Genomic DNA, 21,822 nt, shown 5'->3' on the forward strand with positions numbered 1-21,822 from the left:
GGGACTAAGCTGGGTTTCATTTTGGTCCCCTAGTCAATTTAATTTCTTAGTTCATAAGTATAAACGCTAACCTTTCTGGTATACACCATTTTTGTCTGGCAAGGTATAAGCTTCGCCCCAAAAAGATCATGTTTCTCATTTTACCGCTCCCGTTATGCTCTTTTTGGTACTTTCCCCGCTAAGTGAGCCTGACCACCCTACCCCCTACTGCAAATATAAGTTAAATTTACATTCTTTCTGAAAACGCTAGCTAGCGTCCTTGCATCGTGTTGGTGTTGACTTTACACTTAACGTACTTACGCACACAGCTAGCAAGCATTCTTAAATCGTGTCTACGGGTGGTCTTGTCTTTACACTTAACATACTTACGCACACAGGTAGCTAGCGTCCTTTAATCGTGTCTACGGGAGGTCTTGTCTTTACACTTAACGTACTTATCCACACAGCCTCCAAGCATCCCTAAATCGTGTTTTCCGGTGGTCTTGTCTTTACACTTAACGTACTTATCGACACAGCTAGCCAGCGTCCTTTAATCGTGTCTTTAGGTGGTCTTGTCTTTACACTTAACGTACTTACCCACACAGCCAGCTAGCGTCCTTGAAATGTGTCGACGAGTGGTCTTGTCTTTACACTTAACATACTTACCCACACAGCTGGCCAGCGTCCTTGCACCGGGTCTGAGCGTGGTCTTTCCTCCACAGGATTTGCAGGAGGTCTGTGACGACATGTCTGAGTAGGTGCCTACTGGACACAGCACACACATGCCGAGAGTGGAGTTGAAGAAGGACCCAGGACCACAGGCAACTGGAAGTTACAACAGGTGGTCAGTTCATTCTCTACTTACGTGCAACAAGTAAATCAGTTTGTGAGTGAGTAATTATTCCTTGTCGCCGTATCAGCAGCCTGCAGCAATTCGCGGCGAGAAACTGTCTAATCTGACCTTATGTAAAGAAACATAATAAAAATGATGCTGAAAATCACTAAAACATCGGTCAAATGTCACATTGAAGGGTTAAAAAAGACTGTCCAGATAAAAATCTATATTTTATCACAGTTTGATTTCTTTTAAATATCCTAAATTCAAGTGGTTAGAAACTGTTCTAAAGTTTTAGATAGGGGATGAACATTATCATACATGCGTTGTCTGATAAGTGCAAAATAAACACATTCAAGCAAAATGTGCTTGATAGAATTTGTAAGGGAAAGAAAAAGGTGGATCCTCATCCTTCAATAAAAAATGAAGGTCTGTGATAATTGTGGCCAATGCAGTACCACCCTAACACAACTTCATCATGATGATATACCTAGACCAGAATGGGTGTGACCTCCAATCAGTGGCTTGATGGAGTGGAGTTTATTCATGGTGATATAGACCAGAAAGTGTTTGACCTCAAATCAGTGGCTTGATGGTAATGGATAACATTCATGGTGATATAGACCAGGAAGGGTGTGACCTCTAATCAGTGGCTTGGTGGCATGGATTACATTCATGGTGATATAAACCAGAATGGGTGTGACCTCCAATCAGTGGATTGATGGTAATGGTTTACATTCATGGTGATATACACCAGAATGGGTGTGACCTCTAATCAGTGGCTTGATGGTAATGGATTACATTCATGGTGATATAGACCAGAATGGGTGTGGTCTCCAATCAGTGGCTTGATGGTAATGGCTTACATTCATGGTGATATAAACCAGAATGGGTGTGACCTCCAATCAGTTGCTTGATGGTAATGGTTTACATTCATGGTGATATAGACCAGAATGGGTTTGACTTCTAATCAGTGGCTTGATGGTAATGGATTACATTCATGGTGATATAGACCAGAATGGGGTTGGCCTCCAATCAGTGGCTTGATGGTAATGGATTACATTCATGGTGATATAGACCAGCATGGGTGTGACCTCCAATCAGTGGCTTGATGGTAATGGTCTACATTCATGGTGATATAGACCAGAATGGGTGTGACCTCTAATCAGTGGCTTGATGGTAATGGATTACATTCATGGTGATATAGACCAGGAAGGGTGTGACCTCCAATCAGTGGCTTGGTGGCATGGATTACATTCATGGTGATCTAGACCAGAATGGGTGTGACCTCCAATCAGTGGATTGATGGTAATGGTTTACATTCATGGTGATATAGACCAGAATGGGTGTGACCTCTAATCAGTGGCTTGATAGTAATGGATTACATTCATGGTGATATAGACCAGGAAGGGTGTGGCCTCCAATCAGTGGCTTGATGGTAATGGTTTTCATTCATGGTGATCTAGACCAGAATGGGTGTGGCCTCCAATCAGTGGCTTGATGGTAATGGATTACATTCATGGTGATGGGTGTGACCTCCAATCAGTGGCTCAATGGTAATGGTTTACATTCATGGTGATATAGACCAGGAAGGGTGTGACCTCTAATCAGTGGCTTGATGGTAATGGATTTCATTCATGGTGATATAGACAGGTATGGGTGTGGCCTCCAATCAGTGGCTTGATAGTAATGGATTACATTCATGGTGATATAGACCAGAATGGGTGTGACCTCCAATCAGTGGATTGATGGTAATGGATTACATTCATGGTGATATAGACCAGAATGGGTGTGACCTCTAATCAGTGGCTTGATGGTAATGGATTACATTCATGGTGATATAGACCAGGAAGGGTGTGACCTCCAATCAGTGGCTTGATGGTAATGGATTACATTCATGGTGATATAGACCAGAATGGGTGTGACCTCCAATCAGTGGCTTGATGGTAACGGTTTACATTCATGGTGATATAGACCAGAATGGGTGTGACCTCCAATTAGTGGCTTGATGGTAATGGTTTACATTCATGGTGATCTAGACCAGGAAGGGTGTGACCTCCAATCAGTGGCTTGATGGTAATGGCTTTCATTCATGGTGATATAGACCAGGAAGGGTGTGACCTCCAATCAGTGGCTTGGTGGCATGGATTACATTCATGGTGATCTAGACCAGGAAGGGTGTGACCTCCAATCAGTGGCTTGATGGTAATGGATTACATTCATGGTGATATAGACCAGGAAGGGTGTGACCTCCAATCAGTGGCTTGGTGGCATGGATTACATTCATGGTGATCTAGACTAGAATGGGTTTGACCTCCAATCAGTGGCTTGATGGTAATGGTCTACATTCATGGTGATATAGACTAGAATGGGTGTGACCTCCAATCAGTGGCTTGATGGTAATGGATTACATTCATGGTGATATAGACTAGAATGGGTGTGACCTCCAATCAGTGGCTTGATGGTAATGGCTTTCATTCATGGTGATATTGACCAGAATGGGTGTGACCTCCAATTAGTGGCTTGATGGTAATGGATTACATTCATGGTGATATAGACTAGAATGGGTGTGACCTCCAATCAGTGGCTTGATGGTAATGGCTTTCATTCATGGTGATATAGACCAGGAAGGGTGTGACCTCCAATCAGTGGCTTGATGGCATGGATTACATTCATGGTGATCTAGACCAGGAAGGGTGTGACCTCCAATCAGTGGCTTGATGGCATGGTCTACATTCATGGTGATATAGACCAGGAAGGGTGTGACCTCCAATCAGTGGCTTGGTGGCATGGATTACATTCATGGTGATCTAGACTAGAATGGGTTTGACCTCTAATCAGTGGCTTGAAGGCATGCATTACATTCATTGTGATATAGACCAGGAAGGGTGTGACCTCCAATCAGTGGATTGAAGGCATGGATTACATTCATGGTGATATAGACCAGAAAGGGTGTGACCTCCAATCAGTGGCTTGATGGTAATGGTTTACATTCATGGTGATATAGACCAGGAAGGGTGTGACCTCCAATCAGTGGCTTGATGGCATGGATTACATTCATGGTGATGTAGACCAGGAAGGGTGTGACCTCCAATCAGTGGCTTGATGGCATGGATTACATTCATGGTGATCTAGACCAGAAAGGGTGTGACCTCCAATCAGTGGCTTGATGGTAATTGTTTACATTCATGGTGATATAGACCAGGAAGGGTGTGACCTCCAATCAGTTGCTTGATGGTAATGGTTTACATTCATGGTCATATAGACCAGAAAGTGTTTGACCTCTAATCAGTGGCTTGATGGTAATGGATTACATGCATGGTGATATAGACTAGAATGGGTGTGACCTCCAATCAGTGGCTTGATGGTAATGGTTTACATTCATGGTGATATAGACCAGGAAGGGTGTGACCTCTAATCAGTGGCTTGGTGGCATGGATTACATTCATGTTGATATAGACCAGGAAGGGTGTGACCTCCAATCAGTGGCTTGATGGCATGGATTACATTCATAGTGATATAGACCAGGAAGGGTGTGACCTCCAATCAGTGGCTTGATGGTAATGGTTTACATTCATGGTGATATACACCAGAATGGGTGTGACCTCCAATCAGTGGCTTGATGGTAATGGATTACATTCATGGTGATATAGACCAGGAAAGGTGTGACCTCCAATCAGTGGCTTGATGGTAATGGTTTACATTCATGGTGATATAGACCAGGAAGGGTGTGACCTCCAATCAGTGGCTTGATGGTAATGGTTTACATTCATGGTGATATAGACCAGGAAGGGTGTGACCTCCAATCAGTGGCTTGACGGTAATGGATTACATTCATGGTGATATAGACCAGGAAGGGTGTGACCTCCAATCAGTGGCTTGATGGTAATGGTTTACATTCATGGTGATATAGAACAGGAAGGGTGTGACCTCCAATCAGTGGCTTGATGGTAATGGTTTACATTCATGGTGATATAGACCAGAATGGGTGTGACCTCTAATCAGTGGCTTGATGGTAATGGATTACATTCATGGTGATATAGACCAGAAAGGGTGTGACCTCCAATCAGTGGCTTGATGGTAATGGTTTACATTCATGGTGATAAAGACCAGGAAGGGTGTGACCTCCAATCAGTGGCTTGATGGCATGGATTACATTCATGGTGATATAGACCAGAATGGGTGTGACCTCCAATCAGTGGCTTGATGGTAATGGATTACATTCATGGTGATATAGACCAGAATGGGGTTGGCCTCCAATCAGTGGCTTGATGGTAATGGATTACATTCATAGTGATATAGACCAGCATGGGTGTGACCTCTAATCAGTGGCTTGATGGTAATGGTTTACATTCATGGTGATATAGACCAGAATGGGTGTGACCTCTAATCAGTGGCTTGATGGTAATGGATTACATTCATGGTGATATAGACCAGAAAGGGTGTGACCTCCAATCAGTGGCTTGATGGTAATGGTTTACATTCATGGTGATAAAGACCAGGAAGGGTGTGACCTCCAATCAGTGGCTTGATGGCATGGATTACATTCATGGTGATATAAACCAGAATGGGTGTGACCTCCAATCAGTGGCTTGATGGTAATGGATTACATTCATGGTGATATAGACCAGGAAGGGTGTGACCTCCAATCAGTGGCTTGATGGTAATGGATTACATTCATGGTGATCTAGACCAGGAAGTGTGTGACCTCCAATCAGTGGCTTGATGGTAATGGATTACATTCATGGTGATATAAACCAGAATGGGTGTGACATCCAATCAGTGGCTTGATGGTAATGGATTACATTCATGGTGATATAGACCAGGAAGGGTGTGACCTCCAATCAGTGGCTTGATGGCATGGATTACATTCATGGTGATATAGACCAGGAAGGGTGTGACCTCCAATCAGTGGCTTGAAGGTATGGATTACTTCATAGTGATATAAACCAGAATGTGTGTGACCTTCATTCAGTGGCTTGATGGCATAGAGTCTATTCATGGTGATATAGACCAGACAGGGTGTGACCTCCAATCAGTGGCTTGAAGGCATGGATTACATTCATGGTGATATAGACCAGACAGGGTGTGACCTGCAATCAGTGGCTTGAAGGCATGGATTACATTCATTGTGATATAGTCCAGAATGGGTGTGACCTTCATTCAGTGGCTTGATGGCATAGAGTCTATTCATGGTGATATAGAATCAGTATCTTGTGATGGCTCTAGTATTGTTTCTGGTTGTGGTGCCTCAGTCTGTGTGGTTGATGAACGCTGAAATCTTGTGATATTTGAGTACTTTGATCCAAGGTTATCTGGACATCATTTACCCAAGATATCCCTGTTTGGCATAAAGTTGAAACTGATGTTTGTGTGTTCCTTGTTTGTTTGTTGTTTAACACCGCACTCCAGCTAGTCCAGCTATAGGACGGCGGTCTGTAAATAATCGAGTCTGGACCAGACAATCCAGTAACTGACATGAGCATAAATTGTTTGATAGGCATTACTTAGAAGTTGACGGAAGACAAGATAGACACAATTTTTATGGATAACAACTTCTTTAAAACTGTGAAAAGCTTTTCACAGTATTAAAGAAGTTGTTATCCATAAAAATTGTGTCTATCCTGACATGAGCATGGACCAAATTGGCAATTGGGAGACGATGACATGCATCAACCTAGTCCACAAGCCTGCCCAACCGATCCCGTTAGTCGCCTCTTACAACAAGCATATGCATAGGTTTCTGAAGGAAACAAAAAAAATTAATGTAGATTAAGTAACAGAAACCTGAGCAGGAGAACGAATTGCACCTGAATGTGTTAGACTAGTGGTAGGGGTTGATTGTACAGGAACTAATTTCTTTGTTTCAAAGTAGGAGATATCATTTGTGCATTTGATTTTAAGGATTTTGGTCTCATGTTCAAAATTCGGCAATGATTTAGATGATGCCAGATGCTCACCACTGCAGTTGGCGCACTTCATATCATTAGTGCATTCGGAGCTCTCATGAGCCTCGCTGCAGCATGAGTATGACCCTTGCTAGTGCAAGACCTCGCACCATGTCCAAAAGTTTGGCATTTATAACATTGGAGTGGATTTGGTGCATATATTTCAACACTGATGTTACAGTAACCAGTTTTAATGGATTTGGGAAGTGTCATGCCGTCATGTAAAACAGGAAGTTACTCCTTAGTCTACAAGTATCCAGTGTCTTGTATGCCGAGACAATAACCTGAGTGTTTACAAGCTGATGTAGACACTGCAGATTGATAGATTGCTGCCTCTTCACACATTCTACTAAAAGAGAACTGCTCTGGAGGCGAGTGACATTTTTAACATCTCCGTAGGCACCTTGGCTGCTCTTGGAGACAGCAAATGAACTACCATATGCAGTTTCAATAACCAAGAACCTGGGCCAAGAATCTTTTCCTGAAATATATACTTAACAGCAGAAGAAAAAGTGAGATATATTCTCTTATTTGATTTCGAAGAACCAGAGTGAGAGTTTTGAGCTATGGTATGAGAATAATTTTCAGCAACCTTGGTCCCCACCCTCCATCGAGTGTCAACAAAGACGATGTTGCAGTCGAAGCAAGACTGCAAAACCAGAGCTATAGGGATATTATACTCCTGAAATACGCACATAAAAAACTTAGAAATTAAAAAAGAAAACTGTCTGGCTGGTTCGGTCCATGACATGTTTCTAAAGAAACCCATATTTCAGAGGACTATATCACCAGATTGGCCCATGAGCTACGACCTTCAAGCACAGGACTCTAAGCAAAAATGAGTAAATGAGCGAGTTAATATTTAACGTCACATCTGCAGTATCTCAACCATATTGTGACAAGAACAAATTGAAAGATAAATACCTGTCACAAAGGACAGTAATCATAAGCATGACGTCACAGATTGAAACATAAAAACTAACCATTCCAAACGTCAAAACTTCTTAACAACATATATACATCAACATTACATTATAACTAAAGCCAGGCCATCGTACTGGGAACAATTGGGTCTTACAATATTTTAGCCTAGGCAAAAGTAATAATACAACAGTTTTGGGCATAACATGACTAGCCCATTCTACCCCCCGTCTCGGTGAAGAGGTGACGTAAGGGTTAGAGTGGTGTATTGGGCATAGGAACACTAATCCCGGAACCAGTGCCCTCAACCACCATTCCTCTACCTAAATTGGGGCGCAACCCTCTGAAAACCAGTTGCCCAATGTGGTCGCCTTTTACGACAATCAATGGGTGCTGAGGACACATTCTACCCTGGGTAACTATAAGGTGGGAGTAAGATCATTCTCCCCTACCAGATGCTGAGAATGGTACAGACATGCAATGCAGCTACTCACCACAGTTGTTTTTACCGACAGCTTCATCACAGGATGCCTTGAGGACAACGACCACTAGGTCCTTCTGTAGCACACTCTGACCGATGCTCTGAAAAAACACCACAATCATGTAGCACACTCTGACCGATGTTCTGAAAAAACACCACAATCATGTAGCACACTCTGACCGATGTTCTGAAAAAACACCACAGTCATGTAGCACACTCTGACCGATGTTCTGAAAAAACACCACAGTCATGTAGCACACTCTGATCGATGTTCTGAAAAACACCACAATCATGTAGCACACTCTGACCGATGTTCTGAAAAAACACCACAATCATGTAGCACACTCTGACCGATGTTCTGAAAAAACACCACAATCATGTAGCACACTCTGACCGATGTCCTGAAAAAACACCACAATCATGTAGCACACTCTGACCGATGTCCTGAAAAAACACCACAATCATGTAGCACACTCTGACCGATGTTCAGAAAAAACACCACAGTCATGTAGCACACTCTGACCGATGTTCTGAAAAAACACCACGGTCATGTAGCACACACTGACCGATGTTCTGAAAAACACAACAGTCATGTAGCACACTCTGACCGATGTTCTGAAAAAACACCACAATCATGTAGCACACTCTGACCGATGTTCTGAAAAACACAACAGTCATGTAGCACACTCTGACCGATGTTCTGAAAAAACACCACAATCATGTAGCACACTCTGACCGATGTCCTGAAAAAACACCACAATCATGTAGCACACTCTGACCGATGTTCTGAAAAAACACCACAATCATGTAGCACACTCTGACCGATGTTCTGAAAAACACAACAGTCATGTAGCACACTCTGACCGATGTTCTGAAAAACACAACAGCCATGTAGCACACTCTGACCGATGTTCTGAAAAACACAACAGTCATGTAGCACACTCTGACCGATGTTCTGAAAAACACAACAGTCATGTAGCACACTCTGACCGATGTTCTGAAAGACAACACAATCATGTAGCACACTCTGACCGATGTTCTGAAAAACACAACAGTCATGTAGCACACTCTGACCGATGTTCTGAAAGACAACACAATCATGTAGCACACTCTGACCGATGTTCTGAAAAAACACCACAATCATGTAGCACGCTCCGACCGATGTTCTGAAAAAACACCACAGTCATGTAGCACATTCTGACCGATGTTCTGAAAAAACACCACAGTCATGTAGCACACTCTGACCGATGTCCTGAAAAAACACCACAATTATGTAGCACACTCTGACCGATGTTCTGAAAAAACACCACAATCATGTAGCACACTCTGACCGATGTTCTGAAAAAACACCACAATCATGTAGCACACTCTGACCGATGTTCTGAAAAACACAACAGTCATGTAGCACACTCTGACCGATGTTCTGAAAAACACAACAGCCATGTAGCACACTCTGACCGATGTTCTGAAAAACACAACAGTCATGTAGCACACTCTGACCGATGTTCTGAAAAACACAACAGTCATGTAGCACACTCTGACCGATGTTCTGAAAGACAACACAATCATGTAGCACACTCTGACCGATGTTCTGAAAAACACAACAGTCATGTAGCACACTCTGACCGATGTTCTGAAAGACAACACAATCATGTAGCACACTCTGACCGATGTTCTGAAAAAACACCACAGTCATGTAGCACACTCTGACCGATGTTCTGAAAAAACACCACAGTCATGTAGCACACTCTGACCGATGTCCTGAAAAAACACCACAATCATGTAGCACACTCTGACCGATGTCCTGAAAAAACACCACAATCATGTAGCACACACTGACCGATGTTCTGAAAGACACCTCGGTCATGTAGCACACACTGACCAATGTTCTGAAAAAACACCACAATCATGTAGCACACTCTGACCGATGTCCTGAAAAAACACCACAATCATGTAGCACACTCTGACCGATGTCCTGAAAAAACACCACAATCATGTAGCACACTCTGACCGATGTCCTGAAAAAACACCACAATCATGTAGCACACACTGACCGATGTTCTGAAAGACACCACGGTCATGTAGCACACACTGACCAATGTTCTGAAAAAACACCACAATCATGTAGCACACTCTGACCGATGTTCTGAAAAAACACCACAATCATGTAGCACACTCTGACCGATGTCCTGAAAAAACACCACAATCATGTAGCACACTCTGACCGATGTCCTGAAAAAACACCACAATCATGTAGCACACACTGACCGATGTTCTGAAAGACACCACGGTCATGTAGCACACACTGACCAATGTTCTGAAAAAACACCACAATCATGTAGCACACTCTGACCGATGTTCTCAAAAAACACCACAATCATGTAGCACAATCTGACCGATGACCTATGAAAAACAACACAGTCATGTAGCAAACTCTGAGCGATGTCCTGAAAGACAACACGGTCATGTAGCACACACTGACCGATGTCCTGAAAGACACCACAGTCATGTAGCACACTCTGACCGATGTCCTGAAAGACAACCACAGTCATGTTGCACACTGACCGATGTCCTGAAAGACATCACAGTCATGTAGCACACACTGACTGATGATCTACGAAAAACAACACAGCAATGTAGCACACACTGACCGATGTCCTGAAAGACAACCACAGTCATGTAGCACACTGACTGATGTCCTGAAAGACACCACAGTCATGTAGCACACTGACTGATGTCCTGAAAGACCCAACAGTCATGTAGCACACTCTGACCGATGTCCTACAAAAAACACTTCATGTGCTGAACTGACCAATGCCCATAATGAAATGGATATTGCCCTGGATAACACATGTCATTTACAAATCGGGGCGGTCGGGTAGCCTAGTGGTTAAAGCGTTTGCTCGTCACGCTGAAGACCCGGGTTCGATTCCCGACATGGGTACAATGTGTTGGTTTGCCCATTTCTGGTGTCCCCCGCCGTGATATTGCTGGAATATTGTTAAAAAGCGGCGTAAAACCATACTCACTCACTCACTCACTCATTTACAAATCAGATCTGTTGAAGCATTTAGTATTATTCCACCATTGTGAATGGATGGCAGTGTACCTCAGGTTTGTCATTGTGGACATTCAATCGCATGTTAAATTTTATTTTAATGAAGGTCACCTCTATCCAGAGTTTTACTCACCTTTTCGCGAATACCTATTTGATAATGATTTCGTAAACACATGTTATATACTCGCAAATTGTACAATCAACTGCTTTGGGCAGGTATTTCTTATGAATATGGAAAGGATTTTGTCGCCTGTAATACTCACTGTGAAGGCCTCGTCACTCAAATCATTTCCTTCAATCGCTGTAATCTTGATGATCTCATCCGGCGACAGTGTGATGCTGTTATCTTGCATGGTTATCGTCGCTCTGTCAATAAGTGGGTACACTTGCAATAATAAAGACATACTCTCTCCTTTCTTGGTTATCTTATTTCTGTCAATAAAGGGGTACGCATTCAATAATAATGACCTGCTCTCTACTTGCTTATGTTTCTTATCTCTGTCAAGATGAAAAGAGTCCAATAAAGCAAACACTGTGTGACTGAAATAACGGTGGAGGCACGGTAACACGGTGGTGTTTCTTCGTCACATGAGCATATTGCAAACTTTAATGAACTAAATTCGTACAATTTCTCGCCATGCGTATAATACAGCTTACCCAAGTTTTGTCAACTCGACACTGACAACTATTTGTCTCTCCTTACAATGTCCTGAAGCTACAAGGTTTGTGCAGGCGTCAACACACAGCCCCGGCCACCGCACAGAGAGGGTATTCACAAACTTGCTCCTCAACTCTCTCAACAAGCCGTCTTTAGCGAAGTTGGAACATATTGATGCCATGTTGTAGATGAGGGTGAACTCCACCGAATATTTGAGGGGCGATTTCACTAAAAATAAATGCACAGGTATGACAACACCAGGTAGCAGCTTCACACAAAGGATCACAAGGTACGTGTCGGATAGGAAAACAAGCCACGTCTCGGATTAGAAACAGTTCACCTTTTGAGTCTGACCTGCTCTTCATTTGAGCCTCTGTTGATTGGCAAACTAATGTTAATTTGACAGAAACATGTTTGTGGTTTTGTGTAAAACAAGAGTCTTTCCCCCATTGTGTATTGTAGCTGAGTTCTATGTTATTATACAATACTGGATATTGTGTTGGTTAATAATCATGCACTCACACACCCAATACAGCTATGCATCAACCTACCTCCACAAGCAGGCGGTGTGTATATATCAAATGGACTCGTTAGATTATATGACCCAAGTTTGCCACAGACAAGAATATTTGGCAGTGGGACGGAAGGGGCTTGGTCAGCAGGACAGAAGTGACGAATAGCTTTTGCCCCACAAGGTGTGGTAGTCAGGAAGCCCTCTGTGCTACACGTGCTTGATCCTGGAATAAACAGACAGCAAACAATGCCACAAAGGTCAGTCAACTTCATGTTTAATATTGCTGTAAGAGATCTGACAAATACTAATATATTTACAAATTAAAAAAAAATAACTTGGAAAATTGACGTAAATTGATAAAATTAAGATATGGGTATGTCTTGCGTGTTAACTGCAGTCGATTTCAGAAAAAAACAACATAACAAACGAGACGTTGATAACTTACCTGTAATATACACCTTGAATCTGCAAAGTTCGGCGTTTCCTTCGGTGTCCATAGTGGCATAAACAACATCATACCTGCCTCGCATCATGAGTTCATCTAGAAGAGACAGATAAGCAACACAAGTCTTATGTCATACGTTCATCTAGAACAGACACATTAGCAACACAAGTCTTGAGTCATACGTTCATCTAGAAGAGACATGTTAGCAATACAACTCGTGAGTCATACGTTCATCTAGTTGACACATTAGCAACACAACCCTTGAGTCACACGTTCATCTAGAACAGACACATTAGCAACACAACCCTTGAGTCATACGTTCATCTAGAACAGACACATTAGCAACACAACCCTTGAGTCATACGTTAATCTAGAACAGACACATTAGCAACACAACCCTTGAGTCATACGTTCATCTAGAACAGACACATTAGCAACACAACCCTTGAGTCATACGTTCATCTAGAACAGACACATTAGCAACACAACCCTTGAGTCATACGTTCATCTTGAAGAGACACGTTAGCAACACCAGCCTTGAGTCATACGTTCATCTAGAACAGACACATTAGCAACACAAGTCTTGAGTCATACGTTCATCTAGAACAGACACATTAGCAACACAAGTCTTGAGTCATACGTTCATCTAGAAGAGACATGTTAGCAACACAACCCTTGAGTCATACGTTCATCTAGAAGAGACACATTAGCAACACAACCCTTGAGTCATACGTTCATCTAGAACAGACACATTAGCAACACAACCCTTGAGTCATACGTTCATCTAGAAGAGACACATTAGCAACACAACCCTTGAGTCATACGTTCATCTAGAACAGACACATTAGCAACACAACCCTTGAGTCATACGTTCATCTTGAAGAGACACGTTAGCAACACCAGCCTTGAGTCATACGTTCATCTAGAACAGACACAGTAGCAACACAAGTCTTGAGTCATACGTTCATCTAGAACAGACACATTAGCAACACAAGTCTTGAGTCATACGTTCATCTAGAAGAGACATGTTAGCAACACAACCCTTGAGTCATACGTTCATCTAGAAGAGACACAGTAGCAACACAACCCTTGAGTCATACGTTCATCTAGAAGAGACACATTAGCAACACAACCCTTGAGTCACACGTTCATCTAGAACAGACACATTAGCAACACCAGCCTTGAGTCATACGTTCATCTAGAACAGACACATTAGCAACACCAGCCTTGAGCCATACCTTCATCTAGAACAGACACATTAGCAACACAACCCTTGAGTCATACGTTCATCTAGAACAGACACATTAGCAACACAACACTTGAGTCATACATTCATCTTGAAGAGACACATTAGCAACACCAGCCTTGAGTCATACGTTCATCTAGAACAGACACATTAGCAACACAAGTCTTGAGTCATACGTTCATCTAGAACAGACACATTAGCAACACAAGTCTTGAGTCATACGTTCATCTAGAAGAGACATGTTAGCAACACAACCCTTGAGTCATACGTTCATCTAGAACAGACACATTAGCAACACAAGTCTTGAGTCATACGTTCATCTAGAAGAGACACATTAGCAACACAACCCTTGAGTCATACGTTCATCTAGAAGAGACACATTAGCAACACCAGCCTTGAGTCATACGTTCATCTAGAAGAGACACATTAGCAACACCAGCCTTGAGCCATACCTTCATCTTGAAGAGACACATTAGCAACACCAGCCTAGAGCCATACGTTCATCTAGAACAGACAGATTAGCAACACAACCCTTGAGTCATGCGTTCATCTAGAACAGACACATTAGCAACACAAGTCTTGAGTCATACGTTCATATAGAACAGACAGATTAGCAACACAACCCTTGAGTCATACGTTCATCTAGAAGAGACACAGTAGCAACACAACCCTTGAGTCATACGTTCATCTAGAAGAGACACATTAGCAACACAACCCTTGAGTCACACCTTCATCTAGAACAGACACATTAGCAACACCAGCCTTGAGTCATCATTCATCTAGAACAGACACATTAGCAACACCAGCCTTGAGCCATACCTTCATCTAGAACAGTCACATTAGCAACACAACCCTTGAGTCATACGTTCATCTAGAAGAGACACATAAGCAACACAACCCTTGAGTCATACGTTCATCTAGAAGAGACACATTAGCAACACAACCCTTGAGTCATACGTTCATCTAGTAGAGACACATTAGCAACACAACCCTTGAGTCATACGTTCATCTAGAACAGACACATTAGCAACACAAGTCTTGAGTCATACGTTCATCTAGAACAGACACATTAGCAACACAAGTCTTGAGTCATACGTTCATCTAGAAGAGACATGTTAGCAACACAACCCTTGAGTCATACGTTCATCTAGAAGAGACACATTAGCAACACAACCCTTGAGTCATACGTTCATCTAGAACAGACACATTAGCAACACAACACTTGAGTCATACATTCATCTTGAAGAGACACATTAGCAACACCAGCCTTGAGTCATACGTTCATCTAGAACAGACACATTAGCAACACAAGTCTTGAGTCATACGTTCATCTAGAACAGACACATTAGCAACACAAGTCTTGAGTCATACGTTCATCTAGAAGAGACATGTTAGCAACACAACCCTTGAGTCATACGTTCATCTAGAACAGACACATTAGCAACACAAGTCTTGAGTCATACGTTCATCTAGAAGAGACACATTAGCAACACAACCCTTGAGTCATACGTTCATCTAGAAGAGACACATTAGCAACACCAGCCTTGAGTCATACGTTCATCTAGAAGAGACACATTAGCAACACCAGCCTTGAGCCATACCTTCATCTTGAAGAGACACATTAGCAACACCAGCCTAGAGCCATACGTTCATCTAGAACAGACAGATTAGCAACACAACCCTTGAGTCATGCGTTCATCTAGAACAGACACATTAGCAACACAAGTCTTGAGTCATACGTTCATATAGAACAGACAGATTAGCAACACAACCCTTGAGTCATACGTTCATCTAGAAGAGACACAGTAGCAACACAACCCTTGAGTCATACGTTCATCTAGAAGAGACACATTAGCAACACAACCCTTGAGTCACACCTTCATCTAGAACAGACACATTAGCAACACCAGCCTTGAGTCATCATTCATCTAGAACAGACACATTAGCAACACCAGCCTTGAGCCATACCTTCATCTAGAACAGTCACATTAGCAACACAACCCTTGAGTCATACGTTCATCTAGAAGAGACACATAAGCAACACAACCCTTGAGTCATACGTTCATCTAGAAGAGACACATTAGCAACACAACCCTTGAGTCATACGTTCATCTAGTAGAGACACATTAGCAACACAACCCTTGAGTCATACGTTCATCTAGAACAGACAGATTAGCAACACAACCCTTGAGTCATACGTTCATCTAGAAGAGACACATTAGCAACACAACCCTTGAGTCATACGTTCATCTAGAACAGACACATTAGCAACACAACCCTTGAGTCATACGTTCATCTGGTTAACACATTAGCAACACAACACTTGAGTCACTTGTTTGATAGGCATTACTTAGAAGTTGACGGATGACAAGATAGACACAATTTTTATGGATAACAACTTCTTTAATACTGTAAATAGCGACGTTTCGGTATAGATCCTTATACCGTTGTCGAGCAAGACTGAATGAGGGACATAGTGCAGAATATATATAGCAAGTGGAGGATTAACAGTAGAGGATTAACAGTAACAACAACCCTGCTAAGAGCCATTGGCAGGAACACATCTAAAACGCAAGAGGCTAAAGGTGTAGTCTACAAAATTGACTTCAATCTTACGTAGGTGAAACATCCCGCCCAATCAACACCAGAACCAAAGAGCATAAAACCTCCACCATCAAATCCGACAGCAAATCAGCCATCTCGGACCATATCATCAACTGTCCCAATCACATCATCAACTGGGACAACGTCCAAATCCTCGCCAACAACCTCCATGATTTCACCAAAAGAAAACTAACAGAAGCAGTCCACATTCGCCGCCACAAGCCATCAATCAACAGAGATCAAGGCTATTTCATCCCACCCGCCTACTATGAACTCATCAAACAATAATCACCTGTTTATTGGCTTCATGCCCCATTGGCTTCTAGCTATGTGTTTTCTGTCCATCATGTTCTGATAACATCATCCCTTTGTTGTCACACCTACCCATGTTATCCCACTCATGTATGCCCTTGTTGTTACTGTTAATCCTCTACTGTTAATCCTCCACTTGCTATATATATTCTGCACTATGTCCCTCATTCAGTCTTGCTCGACAACGGTATAAGGATCTATACCGAAACGTCGCTTTTTACAGTATCAAAGAAGTTGTTATCCATAAAAATTGTGTCAACCCTTGAGTCATACGTTCATCTAGAATAATATCATACGTATCCCTCTTCACATATTCACCTTGAGATATCAACAATACCCAACTCCTAAGTCGAGATATCACAGACACATGCACAATATTCTCGTCACGAATTATGAACTCACCATGTACATACACCCCTATACCCCAACATAACCCCCTTAAAACAAGTTCAAACTTTTCATGTATCTCGTGAAACTACACTTATTACTATTTTAACAGTTTTACCAACCAATTGTGGATTAAGCCGACTTTTATATGTGAACACCTTTTTCTAAACAGCTAATGCGTTTTAACACTTCCGTATTGACACCTAAACTCACACAACTAATTAAAAGCCACAGTCGAATCATATGCCACGTTCATCGTGTACTCCCTGACCAATGTCCTTTTGTCAGAGTTGCTGTATGATTGAAAGCCTGGATTGTACGTGTGTGAACATGTTAAGAATAAAGTACCCATTATTTGCGACCACCGCGACCTGTTGTGTGAGTACGCCAGAGCTGGTACACATGTAAGTATATATGTAATGTTTTTGTGGCTCTTCTTTTGGCTGTGGCAGCATATGTAATGCGCTATCGTGTCACTTGACTTTCTGGGACATCATTCGATTCTGTAGTTTGTTTACGTACTGCCGTCGCTTGGCAGGAATACTGCTGTCAGGCAACAAACAGAGGTACATTTTTACACAAATTGTGTGAGTGGCAGGTGCTACCTGTAGATACGTAGGACATGATTACCATACTTACACCTGATGTCATCACTGATTTTCCGTGATCCATTTTGAATCTTTTTCGGCGGATAATTCAGTCTGTTTAAATCGCTGGTGTTGATGTTCTATGTTTGTCATTGTCTGAAATAACGTAACTGTCATACCTACCACACGGATATAGGACTCCCCTTAAATGTGTTATTCACCTGTGAATGTGCTTGATACTGTGGCGTTACCGTCTGTAGAAGGCGCTCTGTAGACGGCAATGGCCTCCACGACACGGGCGCTTACGTTATACACAATGTCATTGGCTGGACAGTTATATAGATTGGGCTTCTTCTTGTCTGTGGGAAAGGACACACAACACCATCCGTTTAAAATGTCACAACCTACAGACGTCAAGACGATCTCATGATTTAAAAAAGATGAAAAAAATAATTCCCAGAAATAATTCCCGAGACAAAATGTACATGTAGGGACAAGGAGGTTTAGTTTTAATCTTTCAATATAAAATGCTCTGATACCGAACGTATACTTTAGTATAAACTGTTAATGGAACATCAGTAGTATCTCCTTGCGTTCTATTCGTCCTTTAACTTGTAAGTCTATTTTCAGATATTTTGTTACCTGGCTGTCCAGCGCAATTTTCCGCCATGACACGTCCCGACTCGCACAGTGTAACACCGGGACCTGCCTTGCTTGGGGAGTACGTTCTACTTCCTCCCGCCATCTTGTAGAGGTTCCAGCCAAGGGCAAGGTCACCAGTAGGTTGGTAATTCAAGTTCCCCAAAACACTGGACACATCACTGTGGGTTAGGATGCTTCTCCACACAGTAAGGCGGGAGATGTAACCTTTGAAGTTGGGGTCGAACCAGACAATCTTCAGGCTGAAATATATCATGTTGTATATGCACTTCGTAGGACAATTTAGGTGGTGTGACATTGTGCCTCGGCAATTGTGCATGATGTTTGGAAATACATAATACAGGAGGAATTACAGGAGGGAAAAGTCATGTTAGTTTTAAATCGAGCTATGTGTGTATGAAGTATCCGGAGACAGGTACCAGATAAGATTTATTCATGTAGCATTCAACTCTTCTGTTAAAGATAGAACTTGAGCTATGTCTTATCAAGGAGTATCACTATACCGACTCTGATCAAAATCGGTCAATAATAGTCACAGATATATCCCGGAAACCAGACCCCAACCAATTGTCAACTCAGTATATGGTCAAACAATGATAGACCAGTATCTCTTATCATCCTGAAAAAAACATATAACAGCGGAAGTCGAAACGGACAGAGGACGCTGATACTCGAGCCATATATTATTTCCAGCTCGACAATGCTTTCTGAGGTACTTCATGGTGGAGTGATGTCAAAACGCTGTTTCAATTACCAGGGATTTGACAGGGATTTGGTATTACATTTGCTGGACCAAGAAAAGGTTAGCAAGAACGGGAGCATACTTGGTGCCCATGGGAAGCTACTTCTTGTGTAAATGTCTTACCCCCTAATGAGGAAGTCTAGCATCATAACTTAAATCATAATTTATAATAACATTTTCTACAACCTCATGCTTAAGTGTCTTCAGTTGGTTAATTGACACACCATGACTATTGTTACATTTTTATATTTTTAAAGAGAATACACGTTGATGTGTATGCCACTTACCAAATTAATTAAAAAAAAGGAACATATTCTTAATGGGTTGTGTGTCATTGTTTACATTTCACTGATGTGACGACCAATTTCGAGTCTCGTAACAGCTAAAATATTGTTTTCCTTCACTAAAAGTAACAAAGGACGTTATTCTCGTGACATATACATTTCAAGAGATTTGGTGGTGGTAGTGCGGTGATTGGGCAGCCATCTTCTACACTAGTAGAACAGACCTGGTGCAAGTTTTGGTGAACTTAATGGCACAACGTTGCTCAAAGTTACACAGATGAGATTCTTCGGCCACACGTCCTTTCCAATAAGCAACAAGCGAATGTAATGTTTCAACAAGACAACGCCCGACCTCACACGGCATGACTGACAACAACCTTTCTCAGGATTCAAAACATTCAGGTCCTGTCATGGCCCTCCAGATCTCTAGATTAATACCCAAATCGAACATTTATTGGATGCACTGGATCAATGACTGCGAGCACATCAGCAACAACCACAGAACCTCCGACAGTTGACACAAGCACGGCAGGCAGAGTGGGTAAACATTCCCCAGGTCACTCGGTATCTGACTTACTTCCATGGGATGACGATGCTATTCAGTTTTGGACTCTAATGGTGGCCATACAAGATACTGAGAACAGATGACCTTTACGTTGAACATCTTCTATTCCATGTGTGCCTTATGGAAGATTGGTCAATGACAATTATGTATGTTATTTTGTAAAAATCGATTATCATCTGTTGATTATTTATATGATATATAAAATATTCTCTAAAACTCACTTTTTCGATTTTTTCTTGCAGAGTATTTTTAGCCATGTTTTGAGAATCTATATTTTTCTGAACGTTTGAGATAGACATGGATATATTATCAAGCCTAGTTTTACTTTGAAATTTTCTGTCTTTCCAGTTTTTTTTGGAAGCAATAATATTTGAAATATTTCCACACCTAGGTAAATTTTTTCCCCTTTCCAGATAAATTCAAATCGTATTTTAAAAAAATATAAGTTATTACTTTTTCTGGAGGGCCTTGAACTGAAGGAAAACAGATGATTAAGCTTTGACAATAATAACGATTTCAGTATCACATTTCTCCTCACAGGTGTTAGAATTCTGTTAGACCATTGGTTCCTTCTTCTGATATCTTTTTTTTATCCAATCCATATTAATCCGTTTTTTTCTGAATTAATGTTAACCCAATAGAGGGATTTTTGCAGTACCGTCCAATGTCATCGTCGTATCATCTGCAAACTGTGTCAATATATGTTCACCATTTGCTATTGTAATACCTTTTATATTCTCTTTGTAACATTCAATAAAAATGTATGGCGGGAGAGGATCTCCCTTGCGGCGGCTGCTTGTAATTGGAAAGAAGTAACTTGTAAATCTATTCACTAAAACAGAAGATTTCTGTCATCACAAAGGCTCTGTCAATGGAATTGAAAGCTTTTCCCCAGTCAATAAGGAGGAACAGTCCGTGTATTTGATATGTTTCTGTGTAATCCATAATGTCATATCTCTCAGGCTACTTCCCCTAAATATCTTCCTGGGACAAAGCGTTTATAAGGTTTTCATTTATATTAAGTGGTGAAATTTTTTAAACCATTTGGGCCTGGGCGTTTTTCAATTTTCCTTTTCTTTAAGGATATAAGCATTTCTTCATATAAAGAATTCCCTTTCCAAAGTAGATGAAACAACATCTCCCGCAAAAATTGATCATTTATTGCGTATAGATTATCTGATTTTGGATTACTTTCATATTTTAGTTTATTGTCGTTATCACAAGTTATATATATGCATGATCACGAAGACGTGAATTGTTGAACGGCAAAAAACCTTTACCTTCTTGTATACCAGATAGGTTTTGTACTGTGGAGTATGTTTGTTTCGATCATCAGAATTCATAAGGTTAACACATACATTGTAGAGTTTGACGGATTTCCAAGAGATATCTGAACTTTTTCTTACTTGCAGATCAATGTCAAATCTCTTTTCGACTATTTTCATTTGTATATTGAATTTCTTTCGAAGTTCATAGTTTTTGCCGGCCAACGTCCCTCTGATTTTCTTTAAATTCACTGGGAAAAGTCTGAACGGTTCGACAAAGAAATGTCCCTTTCCTGCAGCTGGTTTCCAAGACACTTTGTCAGTCAAACAG

At 41.6% G+C, this 21,822-nt stretch overlaps 1 protein-coding gene across 1 annotated transcript in view; it reads right to left on the reverse strand.

The window, feature by feature from the left end:
* Nucleotides 1-21,822, reverse strand: part of LOC124121087 — a 175,968-nt gene that overhangs the window by 39,191 nt on the left and 114,955 nt on the right. The window contains exons 45-52 of the mRNA XM_048392794.1: nt 18,618-18,877; nt 18,197-18,334; nt 12,840-12,935; nt 12,432-12,617; nt 11,880-12,108; nt 11,486-11,588; nt 8,178-8,265; nt 646-804 (exon numbers count right to left, since the gene is read on the reverse strand). Of these exons, the coding sequence (XP_048248751.1) occupies nt 646-804; nt 8,178-8,265; nt 11,486-11,588; nt 11,880-12,108; nt 12,432-12,617; nt 12,840-12,935; nt 18,197-18,334; nt 18,618-18,877 (1,259 nt within the window). The remainder of the gene's footprint in view (nt 1-645; nt 805-8,177; nt 8,266-11,485; nt 11,589-11,879; nt 12,109-12,431; nt 12,618-12,839; nt 12,936-18,196; nt 18,335-18,617; nt 18,878-21,822) is intronic.

Source organism: Haliotis rufescens, unplaced genomic scaffold (genome assembly GCF_023055435.1).
Source record: "Haliotis rufescens isolate VD_foot unplaced genomic scaffold, xgHalRufe1.0.p SCAF_11, whole genome shotgun sequence".
Taxonomy (NCBI): domain Eukaryota; kingdom Metazoa; phylum Mollusca; class Gastropoda; order Lepetellida; family Haliotidae; genus Haliotis; species Haliotis rufescens.